The 16,680-nt window shown below is 34.1% G+C and overlaps 2 protein-coding genes across 4 annotated transcripts; both read left to right on the top strand.

The window, feature by feature from the left end:
• The first annotated feature begins 992 nt into the window (after positions 1-992).
• LOC110685878 lies at positions 993-2,531 on the top strand. The gene is made up of 2 exons (XM_021862421.1): positions 993-1,830; positions 2,057-2,531. Exons 1-2 carry the CDS (start codon positions 1,471-1,473, stop codon positions 2,471-2,473), a joined length of 777 nt encoding a protein of 258 aa, XP_021718113.1. The 5' UTR covers positions 993-1,470; the 3' UTR covers positions 2,474-2,531.
• A 3,839-nt stretch (positions 2,532-6,370) lies between these two features.
• Positions 6,371-14,907, top strand: LOC110685984 (2-methoxy-6-polyprenyl-1,4-benzoquinol methylase, mitochondrial-like). 3 transcript variants are annotated; one of them, XM_021862553.1, is made up of 8 exons: positions 6,371-7,010; positions 7,431-7,543; positions 7,803-7,852; positions 11,985-12,218; positions 12,312-12,464; positions 13,034-13,129; positions 13,219-13,239; positions 14,415-14,907. In XM_021862553.1, the coding sequence occupies exons 1-8, from the start codon at positions 6,739-6,741 to the stop codon at positions 14,580-14,582; spliced, it is 1,107 nt and encodes a 368-aa protein (XP_021718245.1). In that variant the 5' UTR covers positions 6,371-6,738; the 3' UTR covers positions 14,583-14,907. The 3 variants fall into 3 exon arrangements, with proteins under 3 accessions (XP_021718245.1, XP_021718253.1, XP_021718260.1); XM_021862561.1 differs by having other exon boundaries at positions 6,917-7,010; positions 7,436-7,543; XM_021862568.1 differs by lacking the exons at positions 6,371-7,010; positions 7,431-7,543 and adding an exon at positions 7,557-7,711.
• Positions 14,908-16,680: the final 1,773 nt, after the last annotated feature.

Below are 16,680 nucleotides of genomic sequence, written 5' to 3'. Positions count from 1 at the left end.
TGTCTCCCCAAAACCAAACCCGGTGATGAATACCTTTCACGTCAAACCATAATCGAATGAAGTGAAAGTATGGAAAGTTTAGTGTTGCGGTTAATTTTTATTAAAATTCTCTTCTTTCTCTCTCTTTTTCGAAAACCTATTTTATGAAAATATCCAATCCACTTTAGTTTGGTCCATAACAAGGGTACAATAATAGTGTAGTTGGATTGGGTTCGAAAAAAGCTTTCCAACGATATATTATAAGCCCAATTTCGATGAATAATGAGGAAGTTATGGCCAAATTACTGAACTGGGTCCGGTTTGATCCTCATATGCGGCCTAATGATCAAGAGGAGGGCCTATTATGATTTATCATTCCTAATGCAATTAGAATTGATTATAGTCTTCTAGAATCTTCTTTTGAATCCTAATGTGATTAGCATTGATAATTGAGTTTTATGAGTTTTATTTAGAATAAAAGGAGTGTTTTAAATGAAATTACGATTTTACCCCTCGTACGCTTAATTTTATCAAAAAATATGAAAACGTGTGGAAAACTGCCTATAGCGCCGCACCACAGGCTGTCGCCTGGCAACAAGCCTGTCGTGCGGCGACAGAGGCTATTGCGGCGCCAACGTCGTGTTTTATTCTTCTTGAAACTCCGATTCTTTTTTATCATATTTCGGCTTAATTTTATTATAAATAGCATCCTTAAACCTCCGTTTTAAATGATCAACTCTCATCAAGAATTCTCTAATTCTTCTCTCTCTCTAAGCTAAAGCTTATTCTCTCCCTCTCTTTCTAAACCAACCCTTTTTACAAATAAAATTTTGCATTCACAAGATCTAGACACACCTAGCCAAGTTCGAAGTTGCCTTCGCCCTAGACGTGAAAGGTTTGATATTTCTGAGGTTTTGGTCCCAAATCTTTATTTTAATTATTTAATTTAATTGTTTGATTTTATATTTTCCTTGAAGTTACTAACGTGTGTATTTTGTTATTAAAAAGAGATACAAGGCATCCAAGTAAGTGATTTAATTGTTTAATTGATATTTTCACGCCCAAGACTATATTATCAATGCTCGGTCAACAATAGAGTGGAATGAGTTTAGGGATAGACTTGCTAAGAAGATGTTTAAAGAGTATCAAGGGAGGAGACTTCGAATTTTAACTACTTAATGAAATGGATAATAGGTGATTAATGGTTTTTATTTATAATTATATGCTACTTTAATTATACAGCTAGGTCTGCCTTGAATGTGTTGTGTTTTTTCTGATTATATGGTTTTTATTAGGTCTATTTTCATTTAAGGACAGTGTTTAGTGCTTGAATGTGTTGTGTTTGCCAACATTTATTGTTGATAGATTTACCTAAGTTATGCATGACACGATATATGCATCACAGATTTTTTTTTAGCTGACTTTTTTTTTTTTTTTTTTGCTGTTTATCTTGGCTGTCTGCTAATGTTTACATTGTGATATTTAGGAACAATGACTTCTAAAAGACAAGTCAAACAACCTATGGGTCCTCCTAATAGAAGAGGATATGTTTCGTGGAATTCAAAAATGGATGAGATACTTACTAATACATTGTTTGAGCAAATAAATGAAGGGAACAAGGGTGATGGATATTTCAAGTCACAAGCATATCAAGCCGTGGTTGACAAGTTAAGGGCTGACTTGGGCATGTCTATAACTGTAGATCATGTTAGGAATCGGATTAATGTTTGGAAGAAGCACTATTCTGTTATTCCTAAAATTCGAACTTACACGAAGTTTAAATGGGATGAAAAAAAGAAGATGGTGGTGATCCCTCCAAAACAGCTTGCTGATTGGTATATGTACTGTATGGTATGCTTCATTTATTCCTTGTTTCATTGAATAGGCTATAACATGCAAGCTTGTTTCTGGGAATTATTTCATGATGGCTTTTTGTGGATTTTTGAGTAGTTATATTTAAATCAGGGACCATTCACCGTTGCATATCAGAACAGATTATTGCTGATTATATGTTAAATTATTGCAGTTTTTATGATTATAGTTTACCTTACATTGATGTTGATTATTGCTAATGTAGGAAGCTACCCAAGCCGCTGCATATCAGAATAAATTCATTGAGAATTGGGATGATATTTGTACTTTGTTTGCTTCGGATAGAACAACTGGGGAGGGAGCTGAGCATCATGATGAGGCTGTTGATGCAATGGACACCGAAATTGAAGGGGGTAGTACCTCCGAGACTTCTTCTGGAGGATCAAATAAGAGGCTCAAGAGAGATCGTCTAGCAGATGTAGTGAGTTATTTTGCAGAGTCATTAAAGGACTATGTGAGCAGAACGCAAGGGCCACCGAAGCCAAGTTCACAAGAGATCTACGAGGTAATCTCGAGTGTACTTGGGATCTCGCGTCACCAAGTCCTACAAGCTGTGAAAAGGTTCATGAATGGGACAAATGATTTCGAAATGTTAAAAAATCTATCGGAGGGGGAAAATTAGATTGGGTTTTATTATGTATTAATGATTAGTATCTTTATTTAGATGTTTGTGAACTAAATCTACTAGCTAGATCTTGATATGTTGTCTTTTTGTTTACAGTTTGTTACAAAATATACCTTGGTTTAAAATTCAGAATTTGAAATTCCTTGTATTTCCAAATAGCTATTAGAATTTGATATTCAGGATTTGAAATTCATTGTCTTGCCAAACAACTTTTAGAATTTGAAATGCAAAATTGTAAATTCTTAACTTTTCCAAACATAGGACTTGGAATTGAATTCTAGGTATTAAAATTTTAAAATTGAATTCAACTAATTGAAATGAAATAAGTGTATCCAAACGCAACCTTATGGATTTTCAATTGCTTTCATCTTGGAAAAATTTGGAGTATGTGGGTTGTTTATCAGATTTGGGATTTTAAATATTCAAGGGAAGGTAATTGGGGCTTTATTTTAGCTTTAAACTAATATAAGAAAGAAGAGGAAGAATGGAGAAGAAGAAGTAAGAAAGTGGGGAATAAGAGAAAAGATTGAAATCAAATTAGCTTTTTTACCTTTATCTTAGTTGTCTAGGTAACCAGTTGACCTGTTTTAATAGGTTTTTTTTTACATAATAAAAATTAATACTATTACAAGGTTGATGTGTTGAGAAATAATCAAAAGGTTGAATAATATAAACGGATGGCCAAAACGTTAACTTAATATTTACAATTTTCCTTTTTTTTCTCTTTGCATAGTATATTATTAAGAGGAAATATCCTCCAAAGTTACAATACTTGGAGAAATGAATTAAGATGTTCATATTTCCTAAAAAACAAAATTAAGATGTTCTTATTCCACATTCCCACGCCCATATAAAAGCTTCTTAGGTATAAATTTACTCAAAAAGTAAAAGTTATTCAAATTTGACTACAAGTCAATTTGTAAATTGGGTGTACACAAGAGTGTTTTTTGAAAAGAAATATATATATATATATATATATTACTCTTTCCATTTTTAAATACTTGCTTTATTTTTCCATGTGCGGAGTTTTAGGATAATTAGATAAAGTAAATATGGAGATAGTGGGATATGTAGAAAAATAAAAAATTGTAAAATGCAAAAGTAATTGAGAGAATTGGAGGAGAAAATATGAAATAATAAAATATTATTTTATGGTGGGTACCCTAAGGGCTTGTTTTCATTGACTGAACTGAACTTAATTGAACTTATTAAAGCTGAACTGAAATGATCTGAACTTATTAGAACTAAACTCAACTGAACTGAACTGGACATAAATGAACTGAACTAAGCTGAATTGAAATGAATATTTTATAAGAGAAGGAAATTAAGAGCTGAATTGAACTTATTAGAGCTAAATTAAACTGAATTGAAGTTATTAGAGTTGAACTGAACTGAAAATAATTGTATGAGAATAGACTTTAAGTGAAAGAACTTTATTAAATATTGTAAAAGCTTTCCAAATAAGGAAATGAAACAAGTATTTTAAACGGCTGGAAATGGAAAGTAAAGCAAGTATTTAAAAATGGAGGGAGTATGTTATTTTTTTAATAGTACATTTGGATAACTTAGGCCCTATTCTTTTGAGATGCTCTGCTCTACTGAAATTTCCTATGCTCTGTAGTCTAGGAAAGCCCGGTCATACTCTACTGAAATTTGTTCTATTTTGCTCAAATTTACTCTGCCCTACTTTGCTCTACTCTTCTTTTCCCATAAACTCAAAAGAATAGGACATTATGATATAATCCTAAGTGAAAACTACTCCGTAATTCGTATTATAAATTCTCATAGATTTGCCCAAAAACATCAATCAATAACAAGAGTATTATGATATTGTTAATACTCAGTATGATGTTACTATTTTATTTACTAGTATCACAATTTTTATAATAGAATTAATTTGTAAAGAAAATAACAAGAGTATTATGAGATGGTCTAAGGCCCTGTTCTTTTGAGCTTCTGGGCAGAGTAGAGTAGGGGTCAGCATAATAGAGCAGATTAAATTTCAATAGAGTGGACTACTACTACTACTACTACTACTATCATTAAGTGCATATCAACATATACGATTTAGGTGAGTGAAAACATAAATATATGTGTATCATATTTAATATATGTTAATAGTAGAAAAATAAAAGACAACGGTTTACTTATATTTATTTCACAAAAATTTTATGATTTAATGAGTAATAACGATTTTACTTATAAATTTGTCTTAATCATATATTTTTTACCCTAAAAATAATCATAATATAAAAAAGTAATACTTGAAAACAACCTCCTTTTTTTTTAATCTTAAAATGTATGGAAAGATTTGAAAAATAATTCAACTCAATGAACTAACAATCAATACCCACATAAAATGTTTCTACACATTGTGATTCTAATATCAAATGTTTACAAAATAAATGTTTATTAATTGTTGTTGTTGTTGTTATTGTTATTATTATTATTATTATTATTATTATTATTATTATTATCATTATTTTTGAAAGAATTGTTATAATTATTAGAAATTATTAATTAATAATATTATTAAGTATTAATTCTTAATAGTTTAAATTATTAAATTTTATTATTGATAATTATTATTAATTATTATGATTAATAAATATTAATTATTATTAATATTAATATTATTAAAATTATTTTTAATATCAATAATTATCATAATTATTCAAAATAATAAATTATTATCATCAATACAATATTAATTATTATTATTGAATATTAATTATTATTGTTGTTATTATTAATTATTTTCTGAAAATAGAACAGAGCAGAGTAGAGCAAATTTCTTTTGAACAGAGCAGAGCAGATTTAATTTGAGCGGAACAGCTCTAAAGAACGGGGCCTTTTTTTTTGCACACTTAAGCTAGTCTATTAATTAATACTAAAACAAAACTTTGTTGATGTCATCATTGTCCATATGTCACTCTCATAATAAAAATTTTCCCGCCTAAATGCATGATGATGTCATCTTCTTCTTTTTTTTTGAGCTATTATATTTAATAGATTTTGAAATTTGAGTAATAGAAACTTCTATATTACAAATACAACATATCAATTTATCCTTAAAAAATGAGATAATTTTAAGTTGTACACTAATAAATAGACTCCTACATTAAAATATGTATTAGACAAAGTTGAACAGGTTTTATATCATAATTTTGAGAAAAATCTAAAATTTTCAAAATACAGATATTTTGTACAAGGTGCATATTTTTATTTATATTTATACATTAATGTACAAATTATAAAAATAAATTTTATATAAATCGTGCATCGTACGGGTTCTAATCTAGTTTAAAAAATAAAGTAAAAACCAATGGAATTTTTTTTTTTTTTTTAATAAATAAGTTTACTATGGGTTTCTGGTGCAGCTGGCCGCACCATGCGGCATGTTGCCAAATCAGCAAATGACAAAGTAACCCCCAGACAAAGTAACCCCTTACTGACTTAGTAACCCTTGACCAACTAACCCCTGACCTAGTAACCCCTGATAACCCCAAGTAAACCCTAACCGACCTAGTATCCCCAAGTAACCCCCGACCTAGTAACCCTAAGTAACCCCTAACCGACCTAGTAACCCCCGACCTAGTAACCCAAACCTAGTAACCCCTGACCGCCGACCTAGTAACCCCTAACCAGACCACCTAGTAACCCCTGACCGGATCTAATCACCCCTTACCCTCCACCAATAAAAAACTACCACCAACAACCACCACCAATGAACCACTACCAACCTAAACGCCTTGCCACTAGCCCTTAACCCACAAACAAACCCCGATCCAACCAAACCATTTAAAAAAAAATCAAGTCAAACAAATAACTTAAAATGTTAACAATGATTTCGAATATCACTTCAAATATGGCAAAAAAGGCTAAATTTGACCATGAAAATATTAGATCTAGAGTTTTCATGGCTGAATTTGACCTTAAAAACCTTGAACTTGTTCTTCGGCAACGGAGTTACCAAAACACCACTACCCTCCCAGCGAAACCACTACTTCCGACGAATGAACCATTGACGAATGAACCATGAAGACAACAATTGCGAAATTTGTGTTACGTTCTCTGAGAAAATGAGATGAAGGTTCCGGCTTGAAGAAGAAGAAAAGAGGAGAGAGAAAAAGAAACTTTTTTTAAAAAAATTGTGGCTGTGAAACTTTTTAATAAGTTTAAACATTATCCACGAAGACAAGGACAATCCTTTCTTCATTCTCCCCCTCACAGACCTCACTGGCTCACTGTCTGCATCATCAATGGCGTTGTATTCCAAAACTCTGACCTCAACCTTCCTCAACTGTAATGGTAATGGCAGCTCAATTAAAAACCACAAAACATCAAAAACTTCAGCTCGTCGTTCACTCACAATTCAAATGATGGCCTCAACAATGGAGTCATACGAAGAGGGAAATCTCGATAGACCCAAATGGACTGGTCAAACCCCTCTTTCTCGTCTTGTTGCTGCTCTTATTTCCTTCAAACCCCTTTATTCTGTCATGAAATTTGGTGCTAGACAAGCCCTTATCAGGTCTACCCTTTTTCTTTTTATTTTCACTTGAATTTTCAATTTATTTGGATTTTCCTGAGATATGTTTTTGTGTTTTCAGCAAAAAAATTGATTCTGAAATTGTTGTAGTACAATAGGACAGATTTGAATAGGTGCGTTTTTATTGTTTTGCTTGAATTAGTAGAAATTGTTTAGTTTTTGGTGTGGAGAGAGTCACAAAAGGCAGTGATGTAAACGAGATTAAATCTGAGGTCTTGGGTAGTAGATGTCTTACCTCGAGACTTTAATCAACTAAGTTTTTAGGCATTTGATTTATTGCTTTGAATTGTGTACATTGGGTTTTGTGAAATGGTCTTAATTTCCTTTGCTTAGTTCAGTTATCTTTACTGTCAGCGATTTTTTTTTTTTTTTTTTTTTTGTAAGTTGTGGGATTTGAAACAGTACAGCTGAGAAAACAGATATACCATGGAGGGAGATGACTAAGGAAATATTGGAATCGGAGGTCTACAACGAGATGGAGAGCGTTCAAAACCCGAATATTGTGTATCCAGATTGTAAATTCTCTTCTCTCTTGTATCTAATTGCAAGGCTTATAATGTGGTTGTTTTGTATCCGAACTAAGTTTAGGTTTGGCTTAAACAATGAGTTAATATGCTTTACTGTTGTAGTATTAGAAACTTGGTAAACAAGATGGAAATCATGATGTTATAATCCTTTAATGGGTGAGTGATTTAGTTAGGAAAAAAATATTGATTTGTTTGGCTTTTGAAAAATTTAGGATGATAATGTTGGACCATTGTGTTGTCATTGCAGATTATCTAAATCCTTTCCATGCTTATGATGAAGGAAACCTTTCATGGCTGGTAATTTGCTGATTCTTGTTTGTATTTTTGTATTTATTTTTTAGACCTCTACCACATTTATTATGGTGCTTTTATTTGTTGTGGAGAATGAGTTGGTTGTGATTATAAAAGGGTTAGATGTGTGGAAGCCTTCTATTAACCGCACTAAGAACACTGATAAGCATTGGCTAATTTGTAGGTTGAATTCAAACAAGCCTTATAATGGTTAATGAATATTATCGGTTTAGCCAAGAAATTTCAATGGCTCTAAGATACCATGGAAATAGATTAGTTACGTCAGCCGTCTTAAGAAATCAGATATAGGCAGTGAGGCAGCATGAAAGATTTATGGAGTGTTTTCCTTGCTTTGTTATTCCTCTGTACCGAATATTTATACAAAGACTTGAGCATAATCTAATCTAAGGCTATAAACTAGGAAACCAACTATTACTATACACGTATATCTAAGGCTATAAACTAGGAGGATAATTATGAGAGTAATTATCTCCTTTGACTAACAAATATATACAATATATTTAACACACCCCCATAGTCGAAGCGGGAGGGCAACGGACGCTAAGACTGTCCCGAAAATCCTCAAATAAAACTCGCGGAAGTCCTTTGGTGAAAATATCCGCTATCTGATATCGTGATGGCACATGTAGGACCCGAACTTCCCCACGTGCAACCTTTTCTCGTACAAAATGAATATCCATTTCAATGTGTTTTGTACGTTGATGTTGAATTGGATTTCCTGATAAATAAATAGCACTAACATTGTCACAATGCACAAGAGTAGCCTTTTTAATCGGACAATGTAACTCCAAGAGAAGATTCCGAATCCAGCATGATTCGGAGACAATATTTGCCACCCCTCTATATTCGGCCTCTGCACTGGATTTTGACAACTTGGGTTGGCGTTTAGATGACCAAGATATCAGATTGTCACCCAAGAAATCAGGGCACTCACCCCAATCTGCATTAGTATATGCAACCAGAGAAGAAATAGAAGATGGATAAAGATGTAATCCAAAATCAAGAGTACCCTGTACATACCGAATAATCCGTTTGAGAGCAGACATATTATCAACCCTCGGGTCATGCATATGAAGGCAAACCTGCTGAACGACATAAGAAATATCCGGCCGGTGAATGTAAGATATTGGAGAGCCCATGCAAGGCTCCGATACAGAGATGGATCATCAAAACTAGCACTAGTAGTAGCGCCAACCTTCGACTTTGGTCAACCAGAGTCGGAGACGGTTTATACGTTGACATCCCTGCACAGTCAATTATTTCCTCGGCATATTTACGCTGTGAAAGAAACAAACCACCCTTATGGCGAGTCACAGCTATACCCAAAAAATAATTAAGTGGGCCAAGGTCCTTCATAGCAAATTCAGAGCTAAGAAGTGACATGATAGAACATCGGAGGGCATTAGAAGAAGCTGTCAAAATGATATCATCAACATACAATAATATGTAAGCCATGTCAGACCCTTTCTGATAGAAAATAAAGAATTATCCATCGTGTTGTTAGTAAAGCCAAGAGACAACACATAATCAGCAAACCGCTTATACCAAGCCCTGGGTGCCTGCTTAAGTCCATAAAGTGACTAACGCAAGAGACAAACATAATCCGGATGAACCCAATCTCTGTAACCAACTGGTTGATGCATATAGACAGTTTCCTGCAATTCACCATGTAAGAAAGCATTTTTGACATCCAACTAATGTATAGGCCATGCCTTCGACAAAGAGAGACTAAGAACAGTACGGATTGTAGCTGGTTTGACAACCGGACTAAACGTCTCGCCACAATCGATGCCAACCTGTTGAGTTTTACCATCACCTACAAGACGGGCTTTATGCCTCTCAAAATCACCATTAGATTTGACTTTATGAGTAAAAATCCACATAGAACGAATAATATTCACATCAGGTGGACGGGGCACCAACTCCCACGTCTTATTTTTAATAAGAGCATTATATTCATCATCCATGGCCATTTTCCAATTCGGATCCCGCAAAGCCTCAACCGGATTACGAGGTAGAGGAGACCTCACAATCGCAGTATTACAAGAGTATTTCGGATTGGGCTTAAAAATCCCATTCCTACTTCTGGTCACGGCTTTGGGCCGCTGATTTGGAATAGAACTAGAAGTTGGGCCCGGCAGAATTGGAAGCCCAGAAGGTGTGGGATTGGCGGGCTGCTCCTGCTGGTCAAGCAATGGTGATGTGGGTTGGGCCGGGGAAGTGGGCTGATGTGTTTGAGGTGATAGGGGTCCGGTTGTGAAGGTAAAGACACATGGTGGACCGGTTTGGAAGGAGAATTTGTGGGCTGCAGTGTTTGGGCTTGTGGAGTTGGCGTCAGGCACAGTTCTGTAAATGATTGATAACATATGGAGAAATGCCACTGTCAAAGATATCATAGTAATAGGGAGGTGGAGAATGCAACTGTGAAAATGGGAAGCCATTTTCATCAAACAAAACATGCCGACACACAATGATTTTATTAGTGGATAAATCAAAGCACTTATACCCACGATGGTTACTAGGAAATCCCAACAAAAATGCAAGGCATAGACCTAGGCTGCAACTTATGAATAGTTGTAGAAGGAATTAAGGGATAACACAAACACCCAAAAACCTTTAAATGAGCATAAGACAGCACTCTTTTGTAAAGAACCTCAAGAGGAGATTTATTTCCCAACCCTTTACTTGGAATAATATTAAGGAGATATGTTGCCATTTGCAAAGAATGATGCCAAAATGAATGAGGTAGAGATGCATGGGCAAGAAGGGTACGAGAGATATTATTAAAAGTACGGATTTTCCATTCGGCTTTCCCATTTTGAGGAGATGTATGAGGACAAGAAAGAGGGAAAGACAACCCATTTTTCTTACAAAAATCCCATAAAAGGTCCATTATCAAATTCCCGCCCATTATCTCATTGAATATTTTTAATATTGCGCTCAAATTGAGTGGAAATATGGGCCTTAAAGGCTAAGAAATGTGGGCCTCCTTCAGAAAATTCCCGCAACTCTGCCTTATGAGCGTTCCCATGCCACTGTACGCCTTTGTGAGGCCACCCACTAGTTGAAGAACCATTCTACTATCCGACACAGGTGCTCCTACATTCTTGAGTTGATCGGCAAGCAATTTCAGACGTTGGCAGTATGCTGAAAAATTGGGAAAGTCCTCCAATTGAGTATTGGAAAACTCTTGCTCAAGAGTGACGGCCCGAGAATGTTGATTGTCTTGAAATATATCACGCAGCCTATTCCAAGCTTCCATGGCCGTAGCATCCGGTTCGATAATGGTATTGAGGAGATCACGAGAGATGGTTGCATATATCCACGATATAACCGTGGCATCAAGGGTTTCCCATAGTTCCTGTTCTTCCTCGGTAGATGGAACCTTCTCCTTGCTTTTATCTTTGTCAGCAGGGGGAATGATATGGTGAAGAACCCGATGAGATTTTGCGTGAATTTTGAACAATTCTGCCCACGTAGAGTATTGGGAATTTTCCATTTAAGGGGTAATGGAAATATTGTTCTTGATGTTGGGTACGGCAAGAGCCGGATGAAAGGATGAGGATTTGGATTCACCCATGGAGAAGAAAGAGATGAAAGAGAAGAAGAAAGAAGGATAATAGTGAGCGGTAAACCGAGGATTGCAGCGGAAGAGATGAAGGATTCGTGCCCTAGGCAACTGATACCATGAAAGATTTATGGAATGTTTTCCTTGCTTTGTTATTCCTCTGTACCGAATATTTATACAAAGACTTGAGCATAATCTAAGGCTATAAACTAGGAAACCAACTATACTATACACGTATATCTAAGGCTATAAACTAGGAGGATAATTATGAGAGTAATTATCTCCTTTGACTAACAAATATATACAATATATTTAACACTGCACAACATGGGAGACAGAAATTTCAATGGCACAAGCTTGCAAACTGATGTTCTTTTGCTTCTAGGATGCAAAACCTGAAAACTTATTAGGGAACTTTTCATGGGAACAAATATTATACCTGGGATAAACTTTCTAACCTTTTAAGCATCCAAACTTGTATAAAATCTTTGTTCAAATGTGAAATGGTCCAAGAGTGCAATTTGTTACTGATTGCATTTGTGAATGTAGGCTGCAGCAGAAGCAGAGCCTGCCACCATGTCAATTACTAGAAGAGCTATACCTGATGCTGCTTCCCTGGATGAAGCAATTGAAGTAGTACGTGGGAATTGGCTTCGAGTAATTGAGCAACATCATCTGGAATACTCTGGTAATTCTGTAGTTGCGGACATCTTAGACATAGGATGCTCTGTAGGTTGGAGCACAAGATTTCTGGCCAACAAATTTCCTTCTGCTAATATCACTGTAAGATTATGTTCTTATGCAATGTAGATCATGTAAAATGTTTTTTCATCAAGCTTTTTATAGTAGTAAGATAATTACAGTTGACTGTTGCAGGGGTTGGACTTGTCACCTTATTTTTTGGCTGTTGCTCAATACAAAGAGAAAAATGGATCATCAAGTGGAAAATGCATAAAGTGGGTTCATGCAAATGGTGAAGATACGGGTTTGCCGGCCAAGTCATTTGACATTGTCTCAATTGCTTATGTTGTATGTATCACCTAAACTTCTTAATCTAATCCATGTGAATCTGTGATAGTAACAGTCTCTGACTGATGCCTTTGATCTCTATATAAACCTCTCTTCACATTGCTTTCTTTTGATTAGTGCAAGCAAAAATAACCGAAATTTACAATTCAACTATGTGTAGTGTATGTAGTCTCATGTTACTTTTTCCTGATTTTCTCATCCTATATCTGAGTATGTAGTCAAAAATTAAGTCAACGATAAGATATAAATGTGAGGGATGCATTACTAGCAGCAGGCTTCACAGTCATCAGCTATAAAGGAGTGTGTTGTCATATAACCTTAATAATTGAACACTGAAAAACTAGTATGCCATGAAATTCTGTAACTCGGTAATTTAAGACTCCAACAAAGCTAACCAAATACTGTGGTAGATCTCTGGTTGAATAAAGTTGTATCATGAAAAATGTTGTCCATATACATGTTCATTGTAGTCTTCAAGAACCTTAGAAATAGTTTTTTTTTTTTTTTTTTTTTTTTTTTTGAGAACTTAGTTAAGTGAGTATTCACTAATTTTTTGCTCACATATCCAGCTTCATGAATGTCCAGCAATAGCGACAGTTAATTTGGTGAAGGAAGCATTCAGGCTTCTTAGACCAGGGGGCACCATTGCTATCACAGATAATTCAGTGAGTTATACATTAATCTCTTATCAACTTTTTTTCCCACTGCTATTGCTTTGATATACTAAGCATTTATGTTTTTTCCTCATCTGCAGCCCAAGTCAAAGAAACTTCAGGTAAAACTTCTAACCTGCATCTAGTTTGTGCATTAGTTGTGTTTACAATTTACTTTGAGCTTTAATATATAATAATTGTTGCTGGTGTTATATTCTTGTATTTATTGAATTGAGACCGACCTAGGACAAGTGAGGTGTTTTAAAGTAATATTTCATATATGTTTTATTATTTATTTATTTTAAGAATATTAAGGCATAGCTTATGCCTATTGCTGTAACTCCCTTTTGATGATGTTTCCTTTCAAAAATGTCCTTGTAATATCTTTGGATTACGACAACTATGCAATGAACCATTACGGATCTTTGGATTCATAGGGAATCGTAATATTTGCTTCCTCATCCTTCTGACATTCCCTATGTTTCTTGAAATGTAGACTCATTAAAAACCCAATTATCTATACTTAAGCTGATGTAGTTTTCTTTGTATATTTTAATTATTGTGTAACATGTATGCAATTTGATTATATCATGTAAGGAGTATGTCATGCAAAAGAATTAGAGACCACCCCTATCTTTTAATTGGGAATTATGAGTAAATGTTGTGTAATTTTAGTTTCTGTAGGTTAAGCTGAAATGGGAAAACCTTTTGTCTTACTTGCTCCACTTGAGCATTCAGCATGAATGCATGCTACTCGGGATCCTGTTGCTACTTCATGATCTGAATATTTTGTGGTTTGTAAGAAATAGATGGTGTTGATAATCCCCCCGTCCCTTATTGTTTTCATTATGCTTTTTACTCGGTTTGACCATCAAAATTTTTGATTTCTATTTTTTTAGCGAATTTAACTAGATCCCATATAGCTAGTCAATTCTAGATCCCATATCAATATGAAATCATAGTCGAAGTTAGTGAAATATTGACTCCAAAAAAGGAAATGGAGCAAATAGTTATACACTTACACTACGTAGTATATAACAAATGATTCCCCAATTGGAAAGTATTTATCAGTGGCATAAAACTGTACTGCGTATACTTTTCTTCAAAGCTTTCAAGTTATGAGAGTAGTATTAATTTTCATTACTATGGAAGTGAAGAATGCAAAACAACACATCTCAAATTCTCAATTCCTTCTGGTATCTCACATCTCAAATTCTCAATTCTCAATTCTCTAGGACTCATTGTTATCATTGCACTGCAGTTTAAACTGAACGGCTTGCTGTTGGTTTCATTTCAGGAACTGTCTCCGGTACTATTTACGTTAATGAAGAGCACAGAACCATTTCTTGATGAATATTACCTGCTTGATTTGGAATCTGCGTTGAGGGAAGCTGGATTTATTAATGTTCAAACGATTCTTACTGATCCCAGGCATAGGACAGTCACAGCAACAGTTCCACACTAAGTTTCCGCATTGAAGGCAGCATATATTATGTATATTCAGTAACATAACAGCATTATGACCCAAAACCAACTCTAGGAAAGCAACTGTAAAAGATAAGGTTGGTTCATCGATGGCCTATATATTCCATTTTTTTAAGGACATTATTTGCATGTAGTCATCAAAGCATGTATAAATTATGTGCAACTTTGTTTGTTACTCCGCATAAATTAAAAAGATCATCAAGGCATTCAATATAAGGAAAATTTGTCAAAAATGAGCTTTAATGTTAATATGTAGTACTTTTGTGAGAAATGACTTAATAAAGATTGTGGCACTTTTGGACCTTTAAATGCATTATTTTGTTGTTGACTAAGGCCTTTGATATGAATCGGCCGTTGACTACCATTTTTTGACGTTGACTGCCACTTTCTAACATTGATTGTCTACACTTGTTTTCATCGAACGCTCCGATTTTCCCCTTTCTCTTCTCAACCACTATTTCCACCATTCCACCACAAAGTCACCGGCCTATCACTTTTCGGCTTGGGTGGTGACTTCTATAGGGTAGTTGGGCAATGTTAGGTTTGAGGAGGAGAAAGAATAAGGTAAAGAAGGAAAAAACGAGAGGAAAAGAGTAGCTTGAGGAGAGCGGCTAAGAACGAGCTAGGTGGATGCAGGGTGGTGGCGTTCACTGTTTAGGTAAGATTAAATGGTTAACTTTTGACCGCCTCTTAATATACCTGACATCTGATGCATCATCTCACGCTCAACACAACATTCTATACCCCCGCTCTTTAGAGTTGCTCTGCTTTGCTCTACTCAAAAGAAATTTACACTGCTTTGCTTTCAAATAATAACAATAATAATAATTAATATTTAGTAGTAATAATAATAATTAATATAACATTGATGATGATAATTGATGTGTTTAAAATTATTATTATTATTATTATTTATTTTTATTAATATTATTATTTATTTATTATTAATATTTATTATTTAAAGAAACCTATAAGTATTAAAATTATCAGATAGTACAAGGTTATAAACTTAGAATATTTGATAATTTTATTATTCACAATATACCACTTCATAAATAAATCTTATATGTATATATGTAACCAATCAAATAAGAGATTATTAATTTTTTTTAGAATTAAATCATTCAAATCCCACACAAGCAAAATTGGCGAATGAGATTTTAAAGTTTAAACTAATTAAATAAAAAATATTATCTTTTGATATTAGGAATTTTATCTAAATATGTAACAAATTTTAGCACATATATAAAAAAATGTTTTAAAAAATTCAAACAAACCATGCATCGCACGGGCTTTATCTAGTTTTTTTTTTATTTTTTATTTTAGAATTAAAATTGAGATCCTTAAAAAAACTAAAATACAGATTTTATCATAGCTTTTTTCTATATATCTTTTATCAATTATTATCGTCAATATAATATTAATTTTTTTTTTTACCACAACAAATTCTAAACAAAACTAAACAGTATAGCTATTTAAGTTGACTCTACAGTTATTCGCAATGTCATGTGCCTTAGCAACCTATTCTCCTCCAACTTTCCATATGATGCAAGTTATTAACCTTCGTCCCACATGTAGATCTTGGATTGTCCCACATATAATATTAATTATTATTATTATTAAATATTAATTATTAGGAAAAATTGATTTTAATAATCCCACCTTTCATCGGTTCGCTATTAATAATCCCACCTTTTGATTATTATTAGGGGTGGGACTTTTTAAACCGAACCGTGAAACCGCCCGTTACCGAACCGAACCATCACGGACCGATCCGTTTATAAACCGATAAATATAAACCGAAAACCGAACTGAACCGTTCAATATCAAACCAAAACCGAATTGAACCGCTCAATGTCAACCCGTTACGGACCGTAAACCGATAACAAACCAAACTACGCAAATCCGAACCGAAACGAAACCGAACCGAATGGTTTATAAACCCGTTAATGACCCGAACCGTTTATAAACCAAAACCGTTTAAACAAAAAAAAACCGTTTAAACCGAACCATTTGTAACACGCTAACCGTTTAAACCGACCCGTTTATGAACCGAAACCGTTTAAACCGCGTATAAA

This window comes from Chenopodium quinoa, unplaced genomic scaffold (assembly GCF_001683475.1).
Source record: "Chenopodium quinoa cultivar QQ74 unplaced genomic scaffold, ASM168347v1, whole genome shotgun sequence".
Taxonomy (NCBI): Eukaryota; Viridiplantae; Streptophyta; class Magnoliopsida; order Caryophyllales; family Amaranthaceae; genus Chenopodium; species Chenopodium quinoa.
The sequence above is the reverse complement of the archived record's forward strand: the minus strand, read 5'-3'. Positions and strand labels throughout refer to the sequence as shown.